The sequence below is a fragment of the Phyllostomus hastatus genome, unplaced genomic scaffold (assembly GCF_019186645.2).
Source record: "Phyllostomus hastatus isolate PE091 unplaced genomic scaffold, TTU_PhHast_1.1 phas_contig_551, whole genome shotgun sequence".
Classification (NCBI taxonomy): domain Eukaryota; kingdom Metazoa; phylum Chordata; class Mammalia; order Chiroptera; family Phyllostomidae; genus Phyllostomus; species Phyllostomus hastatus.
The window spans coordinates 3,603,982-3,625,643 of NW_025333909.1; the positions used below are offsets into that span (position 1 = coordinate 3,603,982).

Here is a 21,662-nt window from a genome sequence, read left to right on the forward strand (position 1 = left end):
GTCTAATGAAATAATAGATTTAGAAGAAGCTTATAAATTATAATATGTGTATACTTGTGGATGATGATGATGATGATGATGATGATGATGATGATATGAGGTATATAGGAGTCCCTAGTGCTTAAGACTAGTAAAGGTTGAATGAAGTACTAAGATCTAGTCTATGCCTATATCACTATTGACTTATCTGTCCATTTATTGTTTTTATCTATCTACCATCTATATATCTAATCGTGTGTTGTTTTAAAATTATTGATATCTTTTTTGTTGTTCTGAATTTTTTAAATTTTTTAAATTTTAATTGTTGTTCAAGTACAGTTTTCTGTCTTTTACTCCCATCCCAGCCCACCCCCCCAGTTCTCCCCACCTCCCTCCCATTTCCAACCCCCCTAGTTTTTGTCCATGTGTCCTTTATACTTGTTCCTATAAACCCTTCCCCTTTTCCCCTGAAATCCTCTCCCTTCTCCTATCTTTTTAAATCATAAAATATTTCAAATATGCAGAAATATTTAAATGCAGAAAATATAAAATAAAAATACTCAGCAACAAACATCCATAACTAATAAATCTTAACATTTTGCGTATTTGCTTAAGATTCTTTTAAAGAACAAAGTTTCTGGAGAGCATTATGCTAAGTGAAATAAGCCAGTCAGAGAAAGAAAAATACAAAATGATTTCACGAATATGTGGAAACTAATAAACAAACTGAACTAACAAGAACAATAGGGACAGACTGATAGATACAGAGCAGGATGACAGCTAAGGGGTGGTGTTTAAGGGGTGGAGGGATTGAGCAAAAAGGAAAAGGACTCATGGACATGGATGACAGTGTGGTAATTGCCATGGGGGGAGGGGGAAATGTTTAAGGGGGCTAAATGGTAATGGGAAAAACACAATTAAAAAATAAAATAATTAAAAAAGCAAAACTAGAAAAGTTAAATAAATAAACAAATGAAGATTCTACAGATTTAATGGAATTCCCTTTTTCATCCTAAGTTACATTCTCTTTCTGCTTCCTCAAAGGCAACCACTATCATGAAATTGTATGTATCTTGTTGATAGGCTGTACTACAGTAACAAACCTCAAAATCTCAGTGACTTAATACAATAAAAGTTTGTTTTTCACTATGCAAAGGTCTTCCTCCATCTTATATCTATACCATCTAGATCATGTGGCTTCCAGATTAATTGGACATGGAAAGAGATAGAGCTGCCATACTGGCTTTTAACTACTTCAGTCTACAAGTGACACACACTACTTCTACTTACAGTCCATTGGCCAGAAGTACTCTGATGGCCCTACTATAAAACTGTATGGGAAATGTAGGGAAGCATGCAAATAATTGGTGAGCATTATGACTCTGCCACCTCTCTACCCGTGTTTTAATACTTGTATTCTTTTGTGATATATGTATATATTTGTAGGCAATATACATTGTTATTTATATTTTATAATGTTTTATATAAATGATATCAAGCTACATACTCTCTTTTTCCAATTTTTCCCCCTCTAAATTATTTTAAATGCTATACAATATTATATCATAGGACTAATCATGATTTATTTATCCTGTGTCTTATAGATAAGCACTTTAGTTTGTTTCTATTTTTCTAGGTTATATAACTAGTAATGACATGGAAAGACCATAGAATATGTGAATCTTCAAATAATTGTAGTAATTTATACCATATTAGCAGTTTATGCTAGTTTCTCTGCTTTGTTCTTTATACTTTTGCCTTATCTACAGAGAAGTAAAACCAGCTTAGCAACCCCAACTGGAAAAGGCCCTAAGGAGAGAGTGATGATCTGAGGAAGTTCAGGACCAGTGGCAGGGTGACTGTTGACTGCCCACAATGACTAACTTCCTCTAATTTCTTGTCTCACAGGTGCCTTCCAGTTGAGTTTAGTGAAAGCAGATGTACCCACAGTGCCGCCTCAGGAGGCCACACTTGTACTGGTGAGCAGTCTGCTCGTGATGTTTACCCTGGCCTTCCTGGGGCTCTTCTTCCTTTACTGCAGGCAGTTTTTCAACAGATATTGCCAACATGGTAAGTATAGCTGCTTCACATATTGCATAAATCAAGAACAAGGCTATAATTAGCATAAAAGAGGAATTTGGGGGGTGGTAAGAGTTAATAGGCCTTCCACAGAGTGCTGGAAAACCCCAGGGGTGCACTACTTGGGGGTGGCAGTATGGGACTTCAGAGATTCTTGAGGCCAAGAATCTTGTCCATTCATGGGACCTGTTTCATTAAAATATAGGGGTTATTTATAGAACACAACATCATAGGAAAGCCCTTGGAAATAAAATTTGCAGACTTAGGTTTTAAATCTACTTCTAAATCACTTTGTAACTTTAAAAAAAATCATCTAACTTTTTTGGGTCTCTTTCTCCCTAATATTTAAAATGACAAGTAGAATTAGATTAGTTGGTTTTATTCTTTTATAATTTTTCATTTCTACTAATAGCTATAGATTTGGTAACATGCCAAAAATGAAGGCAGGCTGGATTTGAGATATGACTATAATAAAAGTGGGTGAAGTCTTTGGTAACTTATTGGTATAATATTAACCCAAATGTGGATAACTGACAGCCCAGTGTCCAGGTGAGCTGGCAAACATAGACTCTTTTCCCCAGATAATAAATATATCCAGAAAAGTCTGCCAGCCAGTAGGAAATAGCCATGTGAAATTCCAGATGAAAGGTTATATTTAAATCAGGAGTAACACTGTGATCTGTTTTCAGCACAACTCCAGCCATCAACAAAAACAGGGGACAAAATCCAGGTCACTGAGGGCAAAGATAGAGGTGGGATGGTGGCTGGCCAGGACCAGGCAGAGTGTTAAAACTCCAGCCAAGGGTACTGAAGCTCAGTGCAGCTTAAGTTTCATCGAGGGAATGGAAAGCTATGTAGAGGTACCAAAGCAGAAACACAGGCTAATCAGTGGTGTTGATTTAATAAGGAAGAGTGAGGATAAAGTTTATAGGATATTGGGGTGCTTAAGACTCCTCCTTAGCCCACTGGATACAGGATCCAAAGCAATACAACTTTTATCTGTCTCTATTTGTATGAGAAGATCCTTTTATATGGACCTACCTTGGTCAGTTTGGCTCTAGGGCCTGCTAGATGATCTTCAAAAAATGTAACAGATACGTTTGGCCACACCCCTAGCTTAACTGGAGATTAATATAGCGTTTTTTGGGCTTCTGGGACATAAGGGGAACCCTGTTGCACCTTATAACCCTTATCAAACTCTATTTTTGTTTCCTCTACTCTTTAAAAACTGTGGGTCAAGGTAGACCATTCTGTATTTGACTTTGGAGGTTAGTTTCTCAGATAGGAGCTGTTGTCCACTCCTTAGTCATTGGTATGAAACATGGATAATGAAGCATTTGGGCCACAGGGCCCAGAAAGTTGAAGCACCATCTGAGAACTGCCTGTCTACCTTTTCCTGACTCAGAGAAAAGAAATGGTAACCTTTATATGCTTTTTCTGCCCTCAACATCACAATGTAGTACCCTTCTGTGGGAATATGAGGACAGGCAACTCCCTCAAGGTCTCATAGGAGAAAAAGGGTTAGACATGTTTTCCATAGGGGAAGGTGTTTATTAGGAGTCACTGATTTGCATACATACTGTGGTTGTATAGGCAAGATTAGTGTGTGAATTAGATCCAATATTAAGTACAATAGAGATTAGTAGGGACTATGCCAAACTAAAGAATTCATCTCCTGTCTAAGGGAAATTTACTATTCAGCTCTAGTCATTTGTTACCATGCAGGAATATTCCATGTTTCAAGATCTCCTGGATTTTTCAAGAGAAGGCATAAACATGGACTTTTGTTTGAAATAGTTTTAAGCTCTGATGAGTTCTAATAAACAATAAAAACACAACTGCAATGTGCAGATCAAGAAAACATATATAGCTTCTCAGTTTGTCACCTGATGTCAAATCAGACTTAAGCATAAAGTACCACAAATTTGATGGCTTCAAATGATACCCATTGACAATGTCACTATTTTCATAGACCAGAAGTTTTGTAGGTTCAGCTGAATCTCTGTTCAGAGTTTCACAAGGCTGAAATCAAGGAGGGTTGTGTTCCTTTCTGGAGGCTCCAGAGAAGAATGCATTTCCTTGATCATTCAGGAAGATGGAAGAATTCAGTTCCTTGAATTTTGGGGCTGAGGTCTCATTTATCTGTTGACTGTCAGCTGAGGGTCATTCCCAGTTACTAGAGGCCACCCACATTCTCTAGTTTATGACCCCGTTTCTTTTTCAAAATGAGCGATAATGAATTGAGCCTTTTTGATGACTCATCTTTCTGATACTCTCTCCAATTCTTCTGCCTCCTTCTACTCTTAAGGACACATGTGATTACATTGGGCCTACTTCAGTAATCCAGGGTAATCTCCCTATTTTAAGTCCCATGATCTTAATACTATCTGCAAAGTGCCTTTGCTGTATAACATACATGCAGGAATAACACCAGAGTGTTGAAGATCATGGGGTTGGTGTCAAAATCTTGCTTCCCACAGAGGGTTATTCTTTCTCTGAAGAAATTGACTCTTTTCCTTGCTTTATCTCCAGGTAGCCTCAATATAAAACCCCACTTTAAGTGTGTTTCTCAACTGTGACACCTCAGCCTGGTGCTAGGTGCTCTGGTTCCCAGGATGAAAATGGGGAGTGCTAGCTCCAGACCCTTTCCTATCTTGTACTCAAGACCAGGTGCCCTGATGAAAGGAGCCTCTGCCTTTGGGTGACCCAGTGGCTTTCTGCTTCGAGTTGCAGGAGGTTCGCTACAGTTTGAGGCTGACGAGGCAGCGGAAGAGGAATCTCTCTTCCCCATGCCACCCGGCCAGGAGACCAGTCCTGAGTCTCCACTGAGTGAAAGCATCTTTGAGACCCAGCCACTTAACCCCATCCTGGATGACGACCGCAGCTCGACTCGTGGCTTCCCTACCCAGGAGTCTTTTACTATGGCCTCCTGCGCCTCAGAGAGCCACTCCCACTGGGTCCACACTCCCATCGAATGCACAGAGCTGGACCTGCAAAAGTTTTCCAGCTCTGTCTCCTATACTGGAGCTGAGACCTTGAGGGGGAACACAGCTGAAAGCTCTGGAGAGAGCCTGGAACTCAATGTGCCCTTTGAAGTCCCCAGCCCTTAACTTTACTGAGGTGAGCTGGAAAGGTGGGGAAGACCAGAAATTGGGGACCACCCCAAAGAAATCCTTCTCTGGAGTACTGTTGTTCAGTAGGGCTAGCAGTAAAGGAACAGTAAGCTAGGATCATTGGTGGATATTAGAACAACAGTAGTGATGCTAATCTTTTGAGTGAGTCAGATATCACATTTCTGGGCCTTTAAGGAACTGGCTAGGTTTATGTGACACCAGTATCTCTAACTTGGCCTTTTGCAAAGTCCCTCAGGGTCCCACTATCTAATACTTAGTTATTCAGCGATCTCCTCTCATGTATACAAGCACCATGACAGCAGAGAAATACACAGGTCTTGACATCTGGGAACCTTATATTTCAAATCTACCTCCATTTATCAATAGCTATGTGAACCTTGTGTAAATCCCTTTATCTCTCTGAGCCCCAGGCTCTTTATTTGTACGATGTAGAGAGCACAATTCACCTCATAAGTTCTTATGAGGGTTGAATGAGAAATGCATGTACAAGTGCCTTTTACAGTATCTGACACATTAGAGATGCTTAGACTGTGTTAGTTTTTCTTTCCTTCCTCCACCCCCGGTCACAATTTAGACATTCCTTCATATCCACTATACTCATATTATAACATCCCTTTATGGTAAGCAGGTCAAGGTTTGTTAGCAGGAACTGAGACACAGAGAGCGAAAGTGATTTACTCAAAGTCAGTCACAGAGCAAATCAGTGGCAGAACTAAGCTCAAGCCCAAGTTTGGGGGCTCCAATTCAGAGGTTTTCCAACTCTATCAACACAACTATTCCATAGACAATGTTGCATTCTCAAAGTGTTAAGTAGTGTGAGGCAGTATAAGGCAGGCAGCTGGGTAGATTCTTACTTTTCAAATAACCAGCTACCTTTCACCACCCATTTCCATATCTTTCCAACTAAGATATTGTCCATGTCCTTCAATGACATGCTCTTCCGTACATCGTACCTGAGAAAAATGTGAAAACATATTTGTGAATGAATGTCAAGAATACTATCAAAACAGTCAAGTCTAATGTAACCTCCAAGTCCTCCAATCCATGCTTGAGTTCCCTTTATAACATCCCACAAATTTTCTGTGTCATTCTTGCTCACATATTTGCAGTGTCAGTAAGCTCACCACTGCTCAACATATATTGCCACTATGATGAGTGGACTTGAACTCAACATAAAGAAAAACTTTCTGTCTCCCTTTAGTAACCACCATTGGGTCCTGGCTCTGTTCCTTGGCCTGCATAGTCCTCATCTGATTTCTGAGCCTTGTGATAGTCCTGACGAAGTCTGAAGATAACCTCTCCTCTCTAAAAAGTGCTTTTGGTTCCTCTAAAGTATTTGGAGCCTAGAACTGGACTCAGTTTCATGAGGAATGGTCTCATCAGTGTAGAAAAGGGTAGAACTATCATCTCTTTAGCTAGGTTATGTATTTCTGCTATTGCATCTTAAATCATTGGTCTAAACCATATTAGTTAGTCTTTATTTTTGAGGGATGGGGAGAAGAGGAAGCTAGCAAGATTGTGCCAACAGTTTTCTAACTTGCTCTGCTCCCTCCCTAGGTCTCTTGGGCTCCTGGCAGCCTTGCTCAGTCATTCTCCCTGGACTCTCCTGCCTTGTTTCTATACCACAACAGCAGCAGAGGCCTGGGATGTGGTGTCCTCAACAGCCACTACTCTACAATGGGGCACAAACTAGCCCATCCACCAGAGAATTAATTCTTCATCACTTTCCCAAGACTGATATGCAGCATTTCTTGCTTAACCATTCTAGCTAGCCTAGAAAGCTGGATTCCCCAGCCATGGGACTACCAAACATGTTCCTAGCTCAGCTTGATTATATAGAAGAGGGGAGGAGATGACAATTAATGGGAAACAATTTTACTCTGTGCATCTTTGATCAAGTGGGCCTGAAAGAATGATCTCTCAGTACTTTATTGATACATCTATCTAGCACTTTAAGCACAAAATCAAACCCTTCCCCCTTTAAGTCCTCTGTACTGATCCTCTCCCTAACACACACACACACAGACATGCACACATGCCTACACACATCTTAGGAGAAGCCTGACATCTTGATACCCCATTCATCCCTTAAACTTCTTTGACTGTGACAGCTCTGGAGCGAGCCCATTTCCCAGGGTCTTTCTTCCCACATATAGGTCTCTACTCTTCTTCAGTGGGAAGTTAACTCAACTCAGTGTCTTTTTTATCTTTAAAATGGTAGTTTCTTTTATTTTTATTTCTCTTCAACTCTTGCCTCTTTTGTCTCTTCTTGGTGACTAGTCTTCTCAAACCTAAAGTTGAGTTTCTAGATCCCCAGGGCCAAACTCAGGGGTCAGAACTTTGGTCTTTGGAGATACAGTGAAACTCCTGAGATCTAAGGGGGCATCAAAAACCTACAATCCTCAATGAGGCCTTACTCCAGGGCAGCTCAAAGATTATAGGTGCTTTCTTAGTTTAGAAAAAAAACAGTCAATTTCTAATCCCCACCATCAGTTTTACATACTTCTCAGAATGAAATAATGGAACATTTTTATTCCCATGACTGATTTCAGAGAGAACCTCAGGGCTCAGATTCAAGCATCCTAGATTGTTTTAAAGTCTACTTTATGTCCATAATGGAATATTGGGCTGATGCCCACTCCCTCACAGAGGGTCAGATTTTGAAGGAAAAAGTGTTCAGTTGAATGGAGCAACCATCTTTTTAGTTTGGGAGCAGTCTATATAGTCCAGAATGCTAAACATGACTTAATTTGTAAAAAAAAAAATCACTGGAGATAGAAGACTGTTATCCTGGGATGGGAAGGCTGCAATTTACTACAAATATGGATGCTGCACTTTATAGTTTGCAATATGCCTTCATAGCCATCACTTCATTGAATCTTTACACAAACCCTAAAGTGGATCCCCAGTTTATATGTGAGAGATGGAAAATAACTGGCTTTAAGTTACTTAGTGATATAGGGGTAAATAGCAAGGCTAGGGGGTCCCCAATCTTGAAATCTTCATTTTCTGGAAGACAGTGTTCTGAAGTAGGAGTATTTTGGTTTTCTGGCATATCTGTTCCAGAAAACAACTCTCTTGGAAAGAAGAATGGTAGAGACTAATAAGGTCATTATGTCTGGATATAAATAAGGCAATGTCCTTTCCAATCACACCAATCACACCTTTCCCCTCCCCACCCCACCTTGCAGCCAGCCTGAATGTACATTCTCTGCAATGTCTGATCCCAATGGAAAGCTAATAGACTTTCCTTTCAACACTGACTTTCAAGAGGTCAAATAGAAGGGCTGTAAGGTTAGACGTGACTCTTTCTATTTGTCTGTCTCTCTCCTTTTGCCCTTGTGGTATGAAGAGTAAAGATAAAGGCTGGAGCCATTAGGAGCATTCATCCTACTTGACCTTTACCTCCGTATATTCCTCAGTTCAATTTAAAAGTCTCTGATACTAATTTTGGGAAGACTTGAGACTAAGTTTATTTACAGGTAGGCAGAGAGCAATTATTTCATCTTTAAAAGCCTTCTCCAGGCAATATTTGAGCAAATACATCAATTATAACTTTCAATGCTTTATAGTCTAGAAAAGTTTATTCGTATATTTTGCCTATTTTAAAGATGAGGATCCCTTCTCAGCCTTTTGGCTAAGATCAAGTGTAAAGATGAGGAAACTGAGGTCCAGACAGGAGTACTAACTTACCCAAAGCAGTTCATATTTGTGAAAGGCAGCCTACCTCACATACCCACCTCCAGAATCAAGTGTGGATCCCATAGCTGATAGTAGGGGCCAGGAACGGAAAAGTAGAGCAGAAACTGCTCTTGATATGGCAGAGGGACAGGGAGGGATATTAGAGGGCACTGGTCATTTTTCTCCACTGCCTACATAACCCTTAAAAGATAACTAAGGAACATAGAAAAAGAACAGGAAAGAGACTTAGGATATTGATTAAGACAGTTCATCCCAATACCAGGAAAAGCAGCCAGTTCCACAATCAAGTATTGATGAAGAAGTCTTCCATTGAAAGATAGCACATGATGCCATCTGCATCTGAAATGGAAAGGGCTTTATTTGTTTTTGCTTTGTTTGTTTGATTTTTGTTTTTCTCTCCTTGTAACTCTTACCTTCTATGATCTGTAAGGTTTCTTCTGCCTTTTTCCAAGTCCCTCTAAACTCACTACACTCCCTGAGTCAGCTGGAATGTCTTACACATGTTTGAAGAGGTCCTGCATTGCAGCATAGAGCAGGGCAAGCAATTTCCTTGTGGATCTCATGGGCCTCAACCCTTTATTTGAGGTGCTATATCTCTCTACCTCCAGCAGAGAGCAGGAGTGGGGTTTATTTTCTTGAAACCTTACAGAACATTTCTGAGCCAAGATGACCTTCCCATTGGGGCTTGATTTCCACAAACTACCTTTCAGAAGTCCCCCAAAGATACCCCCTAATCCATTTAGGGGCAGCTGAGCAGAATGAAGACAGGAGCTACACTTCTTCTTTCTATGGATATGTTAATTGGAGCCCAGCTCTCCCACCATCCTCTTCCATTTCATTCTTTCTGAAGGGTTTTGGCTTCAGCTCTTACCTATACATCCCAATACAAGGGAGGAACAAGCTCCATGGAGGATATTCTTCTTTATTATTTGATTATTTTTATGAAGACTGTACAGCTAGTTCCTGCTCCACACATACCTGTTGGTTAATTAAGTACATGAGCCATCACAAGGTTATAGCCCTGGAAAAGGAACACTCTCTACAGCAAGACCTCTGCTTTCAGAATCATATTAAATACGTCTTTGGGAGCAGTCTCTCTATAAATGCTGATTAAGGGTCCTTGGGGAAACCCATTGATCAGGGTGCTAAAAGCACCCTGAGAGAAAGTTGAAAGGCTGCACTGTACTTGACTGAGGATTTGAAGCAATTGAATAACAGGTCTGCATCAAGCAGCCTGGCCTCACACATGTATTAGCAAATAGTGTCAGCCAAGGGTTCAGGCCTTGGCCTTTGACTTTTCTGTTCCTTTCTTTCTGGGACACTTTATTCTTATATGACTAGCTTTAATTAGTCATTTCTACACCTTCTGGTAGGGTAAGAGCTAGTATCCAAACAGATGATTCAGCTTGAACAGGCCTTGGTTGTTAGGTCACAATGTTCCTGGCAGTGGTTTAAGTCCAAATCTAACACTGCTGCTCTATGGGAAGAATGGTGATTGTAACACAGTAATAATGACAATAATATAATGCTAAACTGACACATTCAGCCTTCCCTCTTCACGGCCTGCTGTAGACTTTATAATTTAAAAATTCTTTGACACCCATAGTCTTATTTCATCTTCACAAATCCCTGAATTGGGGGTTATTATATCCCTTTAAAGAAGAGGAAACCAGCTCATATTAGATACATGGCTTGTCAGGCTACAGGTCAGTCTGGCTTAGGTCTCCTGATTTATATAGTTCAGGACTTTACTCACTACCAAAGCTTCCCCTTAACAACTAATTTAGGATGGTACAGCTATCATAGTGGCAATGGGAGCATCACTGCAGAAAAGCCAGCAGCCATGTAGCAAAATCCCCCAACAGAGTGTCCATAAGCACAATCACTACAAAATTTAGTATGAATCCCACCCAAGACAGCAAAGATTTTGGATGGAATACCCAGACTTAAATAGTTTCTTAGCACTGACTTTTGCTATAGCAATGAAGATATCAGCCCCAGGTTTCTGGGACTACCTCAGTCCACAGTTGTGCCAGCCAGGAACGATATCCTTAATAATGAGTATTGTGTGGCCATTCCAAGCCAGTCAGAATTATATTGGTTCTAACTTTCTTTCTGAAGTTCAAAAGTTGGAGTGGGCAATTAGAATAGAGAAATAAAGTTTTATTTGCTTTTTAAGATATATTGGGTAGTGGTAAGGTAAAGCATGTATTTCTTCTTTAAACTTGTTCTTTGGCCATGGCAAATACTACACTCAAGTGTTTACTCCTGGAGAGTGCTTTTAAAGATTTCTTTCCATTGCTTTTAGTTTGTGCATCTTTGTTTGAGCACTTTGCTTTTATGTGCCTTTTCTGCTTGGGAGTTATTAGTCAGTGGAAACACAAAAGACACTTCATAGAAATATTTTGAACATACCCCTGAGCCTAAGTAATAGTTGAGTTGTCTATGTTTGAACTAGCAAAAGAAAGTTGTTTTTGTTTGTAAGGAAGTAGAAGTGTTTTCTGGGGATGAGGGTTTTTTTGGTGGAGGGGTTGTTTTTGTTTTTGTTTTTTGGTTCACTATTTTCCCCTCTGTACACCTTCATTTGAATTTTGATAGGGATAAGTCTGGGACAGCATCTTGCTCTTCTAAAGTTCTCAAACCAGGCTAGGTAACAATGTCAATACTGGAGCATTCTCTCTTCAACATACACCCTACTATACTGAGAATATAATCTCTTATACCCCCAAATCCCAGCCCACCTCACTAACAAGGTCTTTGGCATTTTGCATTGAATGTAGATAAATCTTAATTATTTTTCCCTTGCAAATTGGATATTTACAGAGATATTGTTGAATCTTGAACGATATGCATGTGTAGCTACTGACAGAGTTGTGTTTCGTTTCTGATGCTCTGGAAATATTTTATATTAGCCAATAAACAGAAATACATCCAAATACTGTGTTTAATCCTCTACTTCAAAGAATCAAACCTCCTCATTTGACTATTGTGTCTTTGCTCAGTGAGTATAGCAAGGAAATGTTTTTCTTGTCAGCACAAGAAGTGGGATTCACTGACTTGTCATCCAAGAGATCTGGGCTATACCCAAGCTCTCCTTCCATATTTTTTAATTGTTTATGACATTTATTTTCACATCTGGGCTACAGATATACTAGAAATTTTTGTGTTCTGAACTACTACCTCTTTTTCATTTTTTTTTTCAGAGAGAAGGGAAGTGAGGGAAAAAGAGAAGGAGAGAAACATTGACAGGCCAGAGAAGCATCGATCAGTTGCCTGTTGCATGCCCCCCATCCAGGGACTCAACCCACAACCCAGGCATGTGCCCTGAGCAGGAAATGAACCAGGGACCTTTTGCTTTATGGGAGGATGCCCAACCCACTGAGCTATACTGGTCAGGACTAAACTAGTACCTCTTTTTATTAAATATTTTATTTATTTTTAGAGAGAGAGGTGGGGAGGGAGAAAGAGGGAAAGAAACATCATGTGTGGTTTCCTCTCACATGTCCTCTACTGGGGACCTGGCCCACAACCCAGGCATGTGCCCTGACTGGAAATCCAAGCAGCAACCCTTTGCTTCACAGGCCAGCACTCAACCCATTGGGCCACACCAGCCAGGGCTAAACTACTACCTCTTAAATAGAGTTCCATGACCCTAAGAAGACTGTACACATGTCTGAGGTCTGTAGAATCTCTAGAAATTTGTCCATGTATGTTTTCATTGGCATCATAATATTCTTTAAAATATAATCATATTCTACCCTGGAGGGCTACTTCAGAGAGTCTTCCTAGAAGTTTCTAAGTATCACATAGTAGTATAAAATTATTAACAGTTCATGATATAATAATCATTCCCATATAACCAGAATAACTACATTGATTATATCATCTCATTATCCACAATGGTATCTTTGAAGGAGCATGGTGAAGATCAGCATTCTTTTTTTTTTTTATTTTATTTTAATCATTGTTCAAGTACAGTTTTCTGTCCTTTACTCCCATCCCAGCCCACCCACCCATCCCTTCCTACCTCCCTCCCGTTCCCACCCCCTCCTAGTTTTTGTCCATGTGTCCTTTATATTTGTTCCTATAAACCCTTCCCATTCTCCCCTGAAATTCTCCTGAAATTTCCTCTGCTCTCCCTTCTGGTCACTGTCAGCCTGTTCTCTATTTCAGTGTCTTTGGCTATATTTTGCTTGTTTGTTTGTTTTGTTGTTTAGGTTCCTGTTACAGGTGATATCATGTGGTATTTGTCTTTCACTGCCTGGCTTATTTCGTTTAGCACAATGCTTTCCAGTTCCATCCATGCTGTTGCATAGGGTAGGAGCTTCTTCTTTCTTTCTGCTGCATAGAATTCCATTGTGTAAATGTACCATAGTTTTTTGATACATTCATTTACTGATGGGCTCCTAGGTTGCTTCCAGCACTTGGCTATTGTAAATTGTGCTTCTGTGAACATTGGGGTGCATAGGTTCTTTTGGATTGGTGTTTCAGGGTTCTTAGGATGTAATCCCAGCAGTGGAATTCCTGGGCCATTCTTATTCAATATCTTACTTCCATCATTCATTAGCTGGCATAAGACCTTTCCCCTTTTCTTGACCCCAGTCTCCCCATTGGTGCACAAGGGAGATTGAAGTCAATGAACTGTAAGAGCCTTCCAACACTGATGTGCAATAAACACACAAGACCTAACTTTATTGTAAACTCACTCTTGGTACAAGAGAGCTCAAAGAATAGAAAGAACAGAGAACATAACTAGAAATGGTGACTAGAACATAAATGAGTAAATAACAATGACTTGTTTATTTTTTTTATCTATGGACTTTATCAATGTTTTCCCCCACTTTTGGAATCAGTTCTTTTTAATACCTCACCAGTTTAACTAAATTTTGACTAAATGTGCCTCCAGTAATTATTTTCATATTCTTTAGCTACACCCAAGAAAGTAAGCTGCTAAGTAAAAACAAAGAGACATAGGTCACAGTGTACTTTTCTGCTCATTAGATCTCTTGGTTAAAGTAGTAAATTAGTAACAATATTAAACAATATTATACTATACTGAACAACACATATAGACAAAGGTTAAAAGACTGGAGCTTGATTAGGAACTCTTTTTCCATAAAGCTATAATTGTTAACAATCACTGGTCAGTCTCTTTTTAATTATACCTCCACACTGTCTTATATAATATATGTTTTTTATTCACATTAATTGAACATTCCTTCTCTAGTGAAAAACTTCTATAGCAGTGATTATTTTTAAAGGTTTTATTTATTTGTTTTTGGAGCGGGAGGAGGGAGAGAGAGAGGGAGACAAACATCAGTGTGTGGTTGCCTCTCGTGCAACCCAAACCAGGGACTTGGTCCACACCCAGGCACGTGTCCTGACTGGGAACCAAACAAGTGACCCTCCTGGTTTACAGACCAGCACTCAGTCCACTAAGCCACACCAATCAAGGATATAGCAGTGATTTTTAACCTTGGCTTTATACTTGAATCACCTAGAGAGTTATAAAAACACTGATACCTAGACTTTGTCCTCAGAGATTTTGAGTTAATTGTTGTAGAGTCCAGCCTGGACATTGGATTTTAAAAATCTCCCCAAGTGATACAAATGAGTAGTCAGGATTGAGAATTTCTTCCATTTAGAAACATTCTTCTAGTAATGGCTTTCCTTATCATAGTCACATGTAATCTATTTACTCTGTTAAAATGCCCTTTAAAAACTTCCCAACTGCCTATTTTCTGCTTCTCCATGTGTAGGCAGAAGCCAAGAAATGAGCCTCCACAGGACTGTCAGTTTTCCTTTTCTTAAACCTAACTCTTTTTCCTTTGAGGTTGAGACTGGTGTTCTTCCTAGTCTGTATTAAATAATCCCCTACTAATTATTCCAATTACAGATTTAGGTATTTATACTCAAATATGCTTCCTAGGAGAGTGTCCAGGCTGTGAAATCAACCCACATTCTTAGAAAAAAAAAAGGTTAAAGTTCTACATCAAGGAGGAATAGATGCATTTCTCTATCCCTCCCATTAAGTACAGCCAATGTCCATGGACATTTTATGTGTATATACATAGAAGTCCCTGAGTTGTGGAGAGAAGAATTCAGACCATCTAAGGGTTACATAAACTGATGAACAATACAGCAGTGAGTCTTTGAGTTTTCTTCTTGTTGCATATATCTCAGACTCGGTGACAGAAAAGCCAGAAATGCAGAAACATCAATAAGCACAGACCAATAAACATCCCCCACCCAGATCCTACTCCATCCAGCCCAAAGAAAAGGAAAGAGGCAACCTAGCAAGACAGAAACTTTTTAGATAATAACTGTTCTACATCATGGAAATAACTGTGGTCCCATACCCATTCTTGTCAGTAAAGGCAGTGTGGAGAAACAAAGATTTCTGCCTTCACAACCTGCTCTAATTAGGCCAGGATGGTATCAGAGAGCATCAGATGGAGACTGAGGACCTTTATCAATGCCTTGTGGAAATAAACATTCCCCTATGAATAGAGGCCTAGGGAAGGAGGACTGGAATTATTTTACTTAGCATAACACACTCTGCATCCATCTATGTTGTCAGAAAAGGCAATATTCATTCTTTGTATTGCAGAATAATATTCCAGTGTTTATATACAACACATCATTTTTTTGTAGTTGCTAGTATCTTCTTTTTTTAAAAAATATCAGTCATTTTATTAAAGAAGACACAAACAAATGGAAGCATGGGCCATGTTCATGGATTGGAAGAATTAACATCATCAAAATGTCCATATGACCCAAAGCAATTTATAGATTGGATGCAATCCTTATTAAAGTACCAATGATATATTTCACAGATATAGAACAAACATTTCAAAAATTTATATGGAACCACAAATGACCCCAAATAGCTGCAGCAATTTTGAGAAAGAAGAACAAAATAGGAGGAATCACAATACCTGATATCAAAGTGTATTACAAGGCCACTGTAATCAAAACAGCCTGGCATTGGCATAAGAACAGACACATAGAACAATGGAACAGAACAGAGAGCCCAGAAATAAACCCAAGTCTCTATGGTCAATTAATATTTGACAAAGGGGGAAGAAACATAAAATGGATTAAAAATAGCCTTTCAACAAATTGTATTGGGAGATCTGAACAGCTACATGCAAAAAAGCAAAATGAAATTCGACCACCAAATTACACCATACACAAAAATTAATTCTAGATGGATAAAAGACTTAAATATAGGTTGTGACACCATTAAAGTCCTAGAGGAGAACATAGGCTGGGAAATCTCAGACATTCCATGCAGCAATATTTTCACCAAAATGTCCCCTAGAGCAAGGGACATAAAGGAAAGAATAAAGAAATGGGATCTCATCAAAATAAAAGGCTTCTACACAGCTAAATAAAACGGTATTAAAATGAAAGGACAACCAACAGTACTGGAAAATGTATTTGCCAATGGTACCTCAGACAAGGGTTTGATATCCAAAATATATAAAAAACTCACATAAGTCCACACCAGGAAAACAAACGACCCAATTAAAAAATGGGCAAAAGACCTGAACAGACACTTCTCCAAGGAGGACATACAGAGGACTCAGAGACATATGAAAAGATGTTCAGCATCACTAGCTATCAGAGAGATGCAAATTAAAACCACAATGAGATACTACTTCACACTGGTCAGAATGGCCATCATAAACGAATCAACAAACAATAAACATTGGAGAGGATGTGGAGAAAAGGGAACTCTAATGCACTGTTGGTGGGAATGCAGACTGGTGCAGTCACTGTGGAAAACTATGAAATTTCCTCAAAAAGTTAAAAATGGAGCTGCCTTTTGACCCAGCAATTCCGCTGCTGGCCTCATACCCTAAGAATCCTGAAACATCAATTCAAAAGAACTATGCACCCCAATGTTCATAGCAGCAAAATTTACAATAGCTAAGTGTTGGAAGCAACCTAAGAGGCCATCAGTAAATGGTGGATCAAAAAAACTGTGGTACATTTACATAATGGGATACTATAAAGCTGAGAGAAAGCAGGAACTCCTATCCTTAGTGACAGCATGGATGTAACTGGAGAGCATTATGCTAAGTGAAATAAGCCAGGCAGTGAAAGACAAATACCATATGATCTCACCTATAAGGGAAACCCAGTTCACAAAACAAACAAGACAGAAAAATATAACTAGAGACATGGAAATAAAGAACAAACTGCCCTGGCTGGTGTGGCTCAGTGAACTGAGTGCCAGCTTGTGAACCAAAAGCTTGGTTGTTTGATTCCCAGTCAGAATACATGCCTGGGTTGTAGGCTGGGTCCCCAGTTGGGGGTGCATGGGAGACAACCACACATTGATGTTTCCCTCACTCTCTTTCTCCCTCTTGTCCCCTTTCTCTAAAAATAAGTAAATAAAATGTTAAGAAAAGAACAAACTGACAGTGACCAGAGGGGAGGGGGAGAGGGATAACAGGGGAAAGAAGGAGAAGGGTCAAGGAACATGTATAAAGGACCCATGAACAAGGACAACAGGGGAGGCTTAAATGTGGAAGAAGGGTTTTGGGCAGGACAGCAGAGAGTATTGAGGGGGAAGTAGGGACAAATCAAATTGAACAACAATAAAAATATTTTTAAAAAGATTTTCTGTTTCTTCCTGATTCAATTTGGAAGAGTGTATATTTTTAAAAATTGATTTTTTCTTCCAGATTGTCCAATTTTTTGGCATGTAGATGTTCATAGTATTTTCTTACCATGTGTTATATTTCTTTGCTGTCAGTTGGTACTTCTCTTTTATTTATTTGGGTCCTCTCACTTTGTTTATTGATGAGCCTATTTAAAAGGTTGTCAAACTTGTTTATCTTTTCAGAGAACCAGCTCTAGTTTGTTTGTGTTTCTTTTTAATTTTAAAAATATGGAACACGTCATGAATTTGTGTGTCATCTTTGTGCAGGGGCTATGCTAATCTTCTCCATATCATTCCAATTTTAGTATATGTGCTGCTGAAGCGAACACCAGCTCTTGGTTGTATTATCCTTTTGTATTCTTTTTTTAAGTTCTGTGTCATATATTTCCACTCTGATCTTTATTATTTCCTTACATCTACTTATTCTGGGCTTTCCCTTTTGGTCTTTTTCTAGTTCTCTTCAGCATCATGTTAAATTGTTTTTTTTTTATTATATTTTATTGATTATGCTATTATATTGTCCCAATTTCTCCCCTTTGTTCCCCTCCACCTGGTACCCCCAATCCCTCCAGCAATCCCCTCCTTTAGTTCATGCTCATGGGTCATGCATACATGTTATTTGGCTACTCCATTTTCTATACTATTCTTAAAATCCACCTGCCTATTTTTTACCTACATATTTGTACTTCTTAATGCCCTCACCTCTTCTCTCATTTCCCCATATGCCCTCCCACCTGGAAACCATCAAAATGCTCTCCATGTCCATGATTCTGTCTCTGTTCTTCTTGTATGTTTAGTTGGTCTTTTAGATTCAGTTGTTGATAGATATGTATTTATTGCCATTTTATTGTTCATATTTTTGATCCTCTTCTTTTTCTTAAGTCCCTTTGACATTTCATACAATAAGGGCTTGGTGATAATGAATTCCTTTAGTTTTTTCTTGCCTTTCTCTTTATCTACTCTTTGATTCTAAATGATAGCTTTGCTGGGTAGAGCAATCTTGGCTGTAGGTCCCTGCTTTTCATGACTTTGAATATTTCTTGCCAATTCCTTCTAGTCTGCAAAGTTTCTTTTGAGAAATCAGCTAACAATCTTATGGGAACTCCCTTGTAGGTAATTAACTTCTTCTCTCTTGCTGCTTTTAAGATTCTCTCTTTATCTTTTAAAAATATTTTATTTATTTATTTTAGAGAGGAGAAGGGATGGAGTGAACGAAACATCAATGTGAGGTTGCCTCTAATGCACCCCTTGTTGGGGACTTGGTCTGAAACCCCCAGGCCTGTGCCCTGACTAGGAATTGAACCAGTGACCCTTTGGTTTTCAGGACAGTGCTCAATATACTAAGCCATATTAGACACAGCACTATTTATCTTTAACTTTTGGCATTTTAATTATGGTGTATCTTGGAGTGGGCCTCTTTTCATCCATCTTGTTTGGGACTCTCTGTGCTTCCTGAGCTTGCACGTCTATTTCCTTCATCAACTAGGGAAGTTTTCTTTCACTATTTTTCAAATAGCTTTCCATTTTCTTGCTCTTTCACTTCTCCTTCGTGCACCCCTATGATGTGAATGCTGTACCTCTTGAAGTTGTTCCTGAGGCTGCTTACACTATCCTCATTTTTTTTTGGGGGGGGGGGGATTCTTTTTTCTTCTTGCTGTTCTGATTGGATGTGTTTTGCTTCCTTATGTTCCAAATCATTAATTTGATTCTTGGCTTCATCCACTCTACTGTTGTTTCCTTCTAATTTGTTATTTATTTCAAATAGCATTCCACTTGTTTCTAACTGGATTTTTTTTTATGCTCCTGAGGTCCTCACTAAATTCCTTGAGCATTCTTATAACTAGTGTTTTAACTTTGCACCTGATAAATTGCTTATCTCCATTTCATTTAGCTCTTTTTCTGGGGTTTTGATCCTTTTTTTTCATTTGGGCCATGTAAATTTGTCTCCTCATTTTGGCAGCCTCCTTGTGTTTGTTCCTATGTATTAGGTAGAGCTGCTTTGACTCTGTATCTTGGTAGTGTGGGCTAATGTAGTAGGTGTCCTGTAGGATCCAGTGGCACAGCCTCCCTATCACCCAAACTGAATACTCGATGTCCACCCTTTGCATGGGCTGAGTACACACACCCTCATCTGTATTTGAGCCTTGGTTGCTGTTTGCAGATCAATGGGAGAGTTTTACTCAGGCCAGTCAGCTGCAAGAATTGGCTGTGACCACTGACCACCAAACTCCACCCTCCATGGAGGATCAGCTGTGCAGCAGCATGGTGGTGGTGCTCACCATGGTCTATAGCTGTTCACTGAATGTGCTTGCACTGGGGTTTACAGTCTGGATGGATGTGGTTTATTTAATTCTACAGTTGTCAGAAGTCCATTCAACTTGATTTCTAATGGTTTTCAGTGACAGTTGTTCTATATTTTAATTGTAATTTTGAGAACTTGTGTGCAGAGGTGACCAATTATCAGCCTATACTGCCATCTTGACCACAAAATCCCTTAAAATTGTTTATTTGAGATATTTCTTGTCTTTTGAGATAGTCCTTTAGTGCTATGAACCTCCCTCTTAGTACTGCTCTTGTTGTGTTTCATAAATTTGAGGTTATGGTGTTTTCATTTTCATTTGTTTCCAAGTAACTTTTGATTTCTTCCTTGATCTCACTGTTATCCCATTCATTTTTCAATAAAATGTTATTTAGCCTCCATGTGTTTCAACGTTTTTCATTTTTTTTTAATTATTTGATTTCTAGTTTCATACCATTTTGATCTGAGTAGATGCTTGATATTATTTCAATCTTCTTGAATTTATTAAGACTTATTTTGTGTCCTAACATGTGGTTTATCTTTGAGAATTTCCATGTGCACTTGAGAAGAATGTGTAGTCTGCCTCTTTGGGATAAAATGTTCTGTAAATATCAATTAAATCCATCTGATCCAGTGTGTTGTTTAAGGTCACTGTGGCTGTGTTGATTTTTTGTCAGGAAGATCTATTCTTTGTTGTTGGTGGGTGTTAAAATCCCTACTATTGTTCTGTTTCTGTCAATCTCTCCTTTAATGTCCACAAAGATTTTTGTTCAGGTGCTCCAACATTGGGTGCATATATGTTTACCAGGGTTATATCCTTTAGTTGGATTCTTTTAATATTGTGTAATGACCTTCTTTGTCTCTTGTTATGGCCTTTGTTTTGAAGTCTATTTAGTCAGGTATAAATATTGTTACCCCAGGTATTTTTTATTTCCATTTGCGTGGATAATTTTTTTCCAGCCTTTCACTTTCATTCTGTGTGTATCTTTTGTTCTGAGGTGGGTCTCTTGCAGAGAGCATATATATGAGTCATATTTTCTTATTTTTAAAAGTATATTGTATTGATTATGCTATTACTGTTGTCCTATTTTTTCTCTCCTTTAGCCTCCTCTGCCCAGTAACCCCATTTCCTCCAGCATCCTCCCTTAGTTCATATCTATGGATTGTATATATAACTTCTTTGGCTTCTCTGTTTCCTATACTATTCTTAACCACCCCCCCCCCCATCTATTATGTACCTACCAATTATACTTCCCTGTATGTCTTCTCCCATTCTTCCTCTCCCCCTCCCCAGTGATAACCCTTCATGTGATCTCCATCTCTGTGATTCTGTCCCTGGTCTCGTTGTTTCCTTAGTTTGTTTTTGTTTTTGATTTTTAGGTTTGGTTGTTGATAGTTGTGAGTTTGTTGTCATTTTACTGTTCATAGTTTTGATCTTATTTTTATAGATAAGTTCCTTTAACATTTCATCTAATAAGGGCTTGGTGATGATAAACTCCTTTAACTTGACCTTATCTGGGAAGCACTTCATCTGCCCTTCCATTCTAAATGATAGCATTGCTGGATAGAGTCATCTTGGATGTAGGTCCTTGCCTTTCATGCCTTCAAATATTTCTTTCCAGCCCCTTCTTGCCTGTAAGATTTCTTTTGAGAAATAGCTGATAGTCTTATAGGAACTACTTTGTAAGTAATTCTCTTGTCTTGCTGCTTTTTAGATTCTCTCCTTACCTTTCATCTTGGGTAATTTAATTATGATGTACGTTGGTGTGTTCTTCTTTGGGTACAACTTGTTTGA

General features: G+C 38.9%; 1 protein-coding gene and 1 non-coding gene across 2 annotated transcripts in view; one reads left to right on the forward strand and one right to left on the reverse strand.

The window, feature by feature from the left end:
• EDA2R (ectodysplasin A2 receptor) overlaps positions 1 to 5,168 on the forward strand; it is a 62,048-nt gene extending 56,880 nt beyond the window's left edge. The window contains exons 6-7 of the mRNA XM_045847460.1: positions 1,888 to 2,049; positions 4,792 to 5,168. Coding sequence (XP_045703416.1) covers positions 1,888 to 2,049; positions 4,792 to 5,168 — 539 coding nt within the window. The remainder of the gene's footprint in view (positions 1 to 1,887; positions 2,050 to 4,791) is intronic.
• A 12,622-nt stretch (positions 5,169 to 17,790) lies between these two features.
• On the reverse strand, positions 17,791 to 17,897 carry LOC123824409. Its single transcript, XR_006786688.1, has one exon. It is a non-coding gene; the product is annotated as a U6 spliceosomal RNA (small nuclear RNA).
• Positions 17,898 to 21,662: the final 3,765 nt, after the last annotated feature.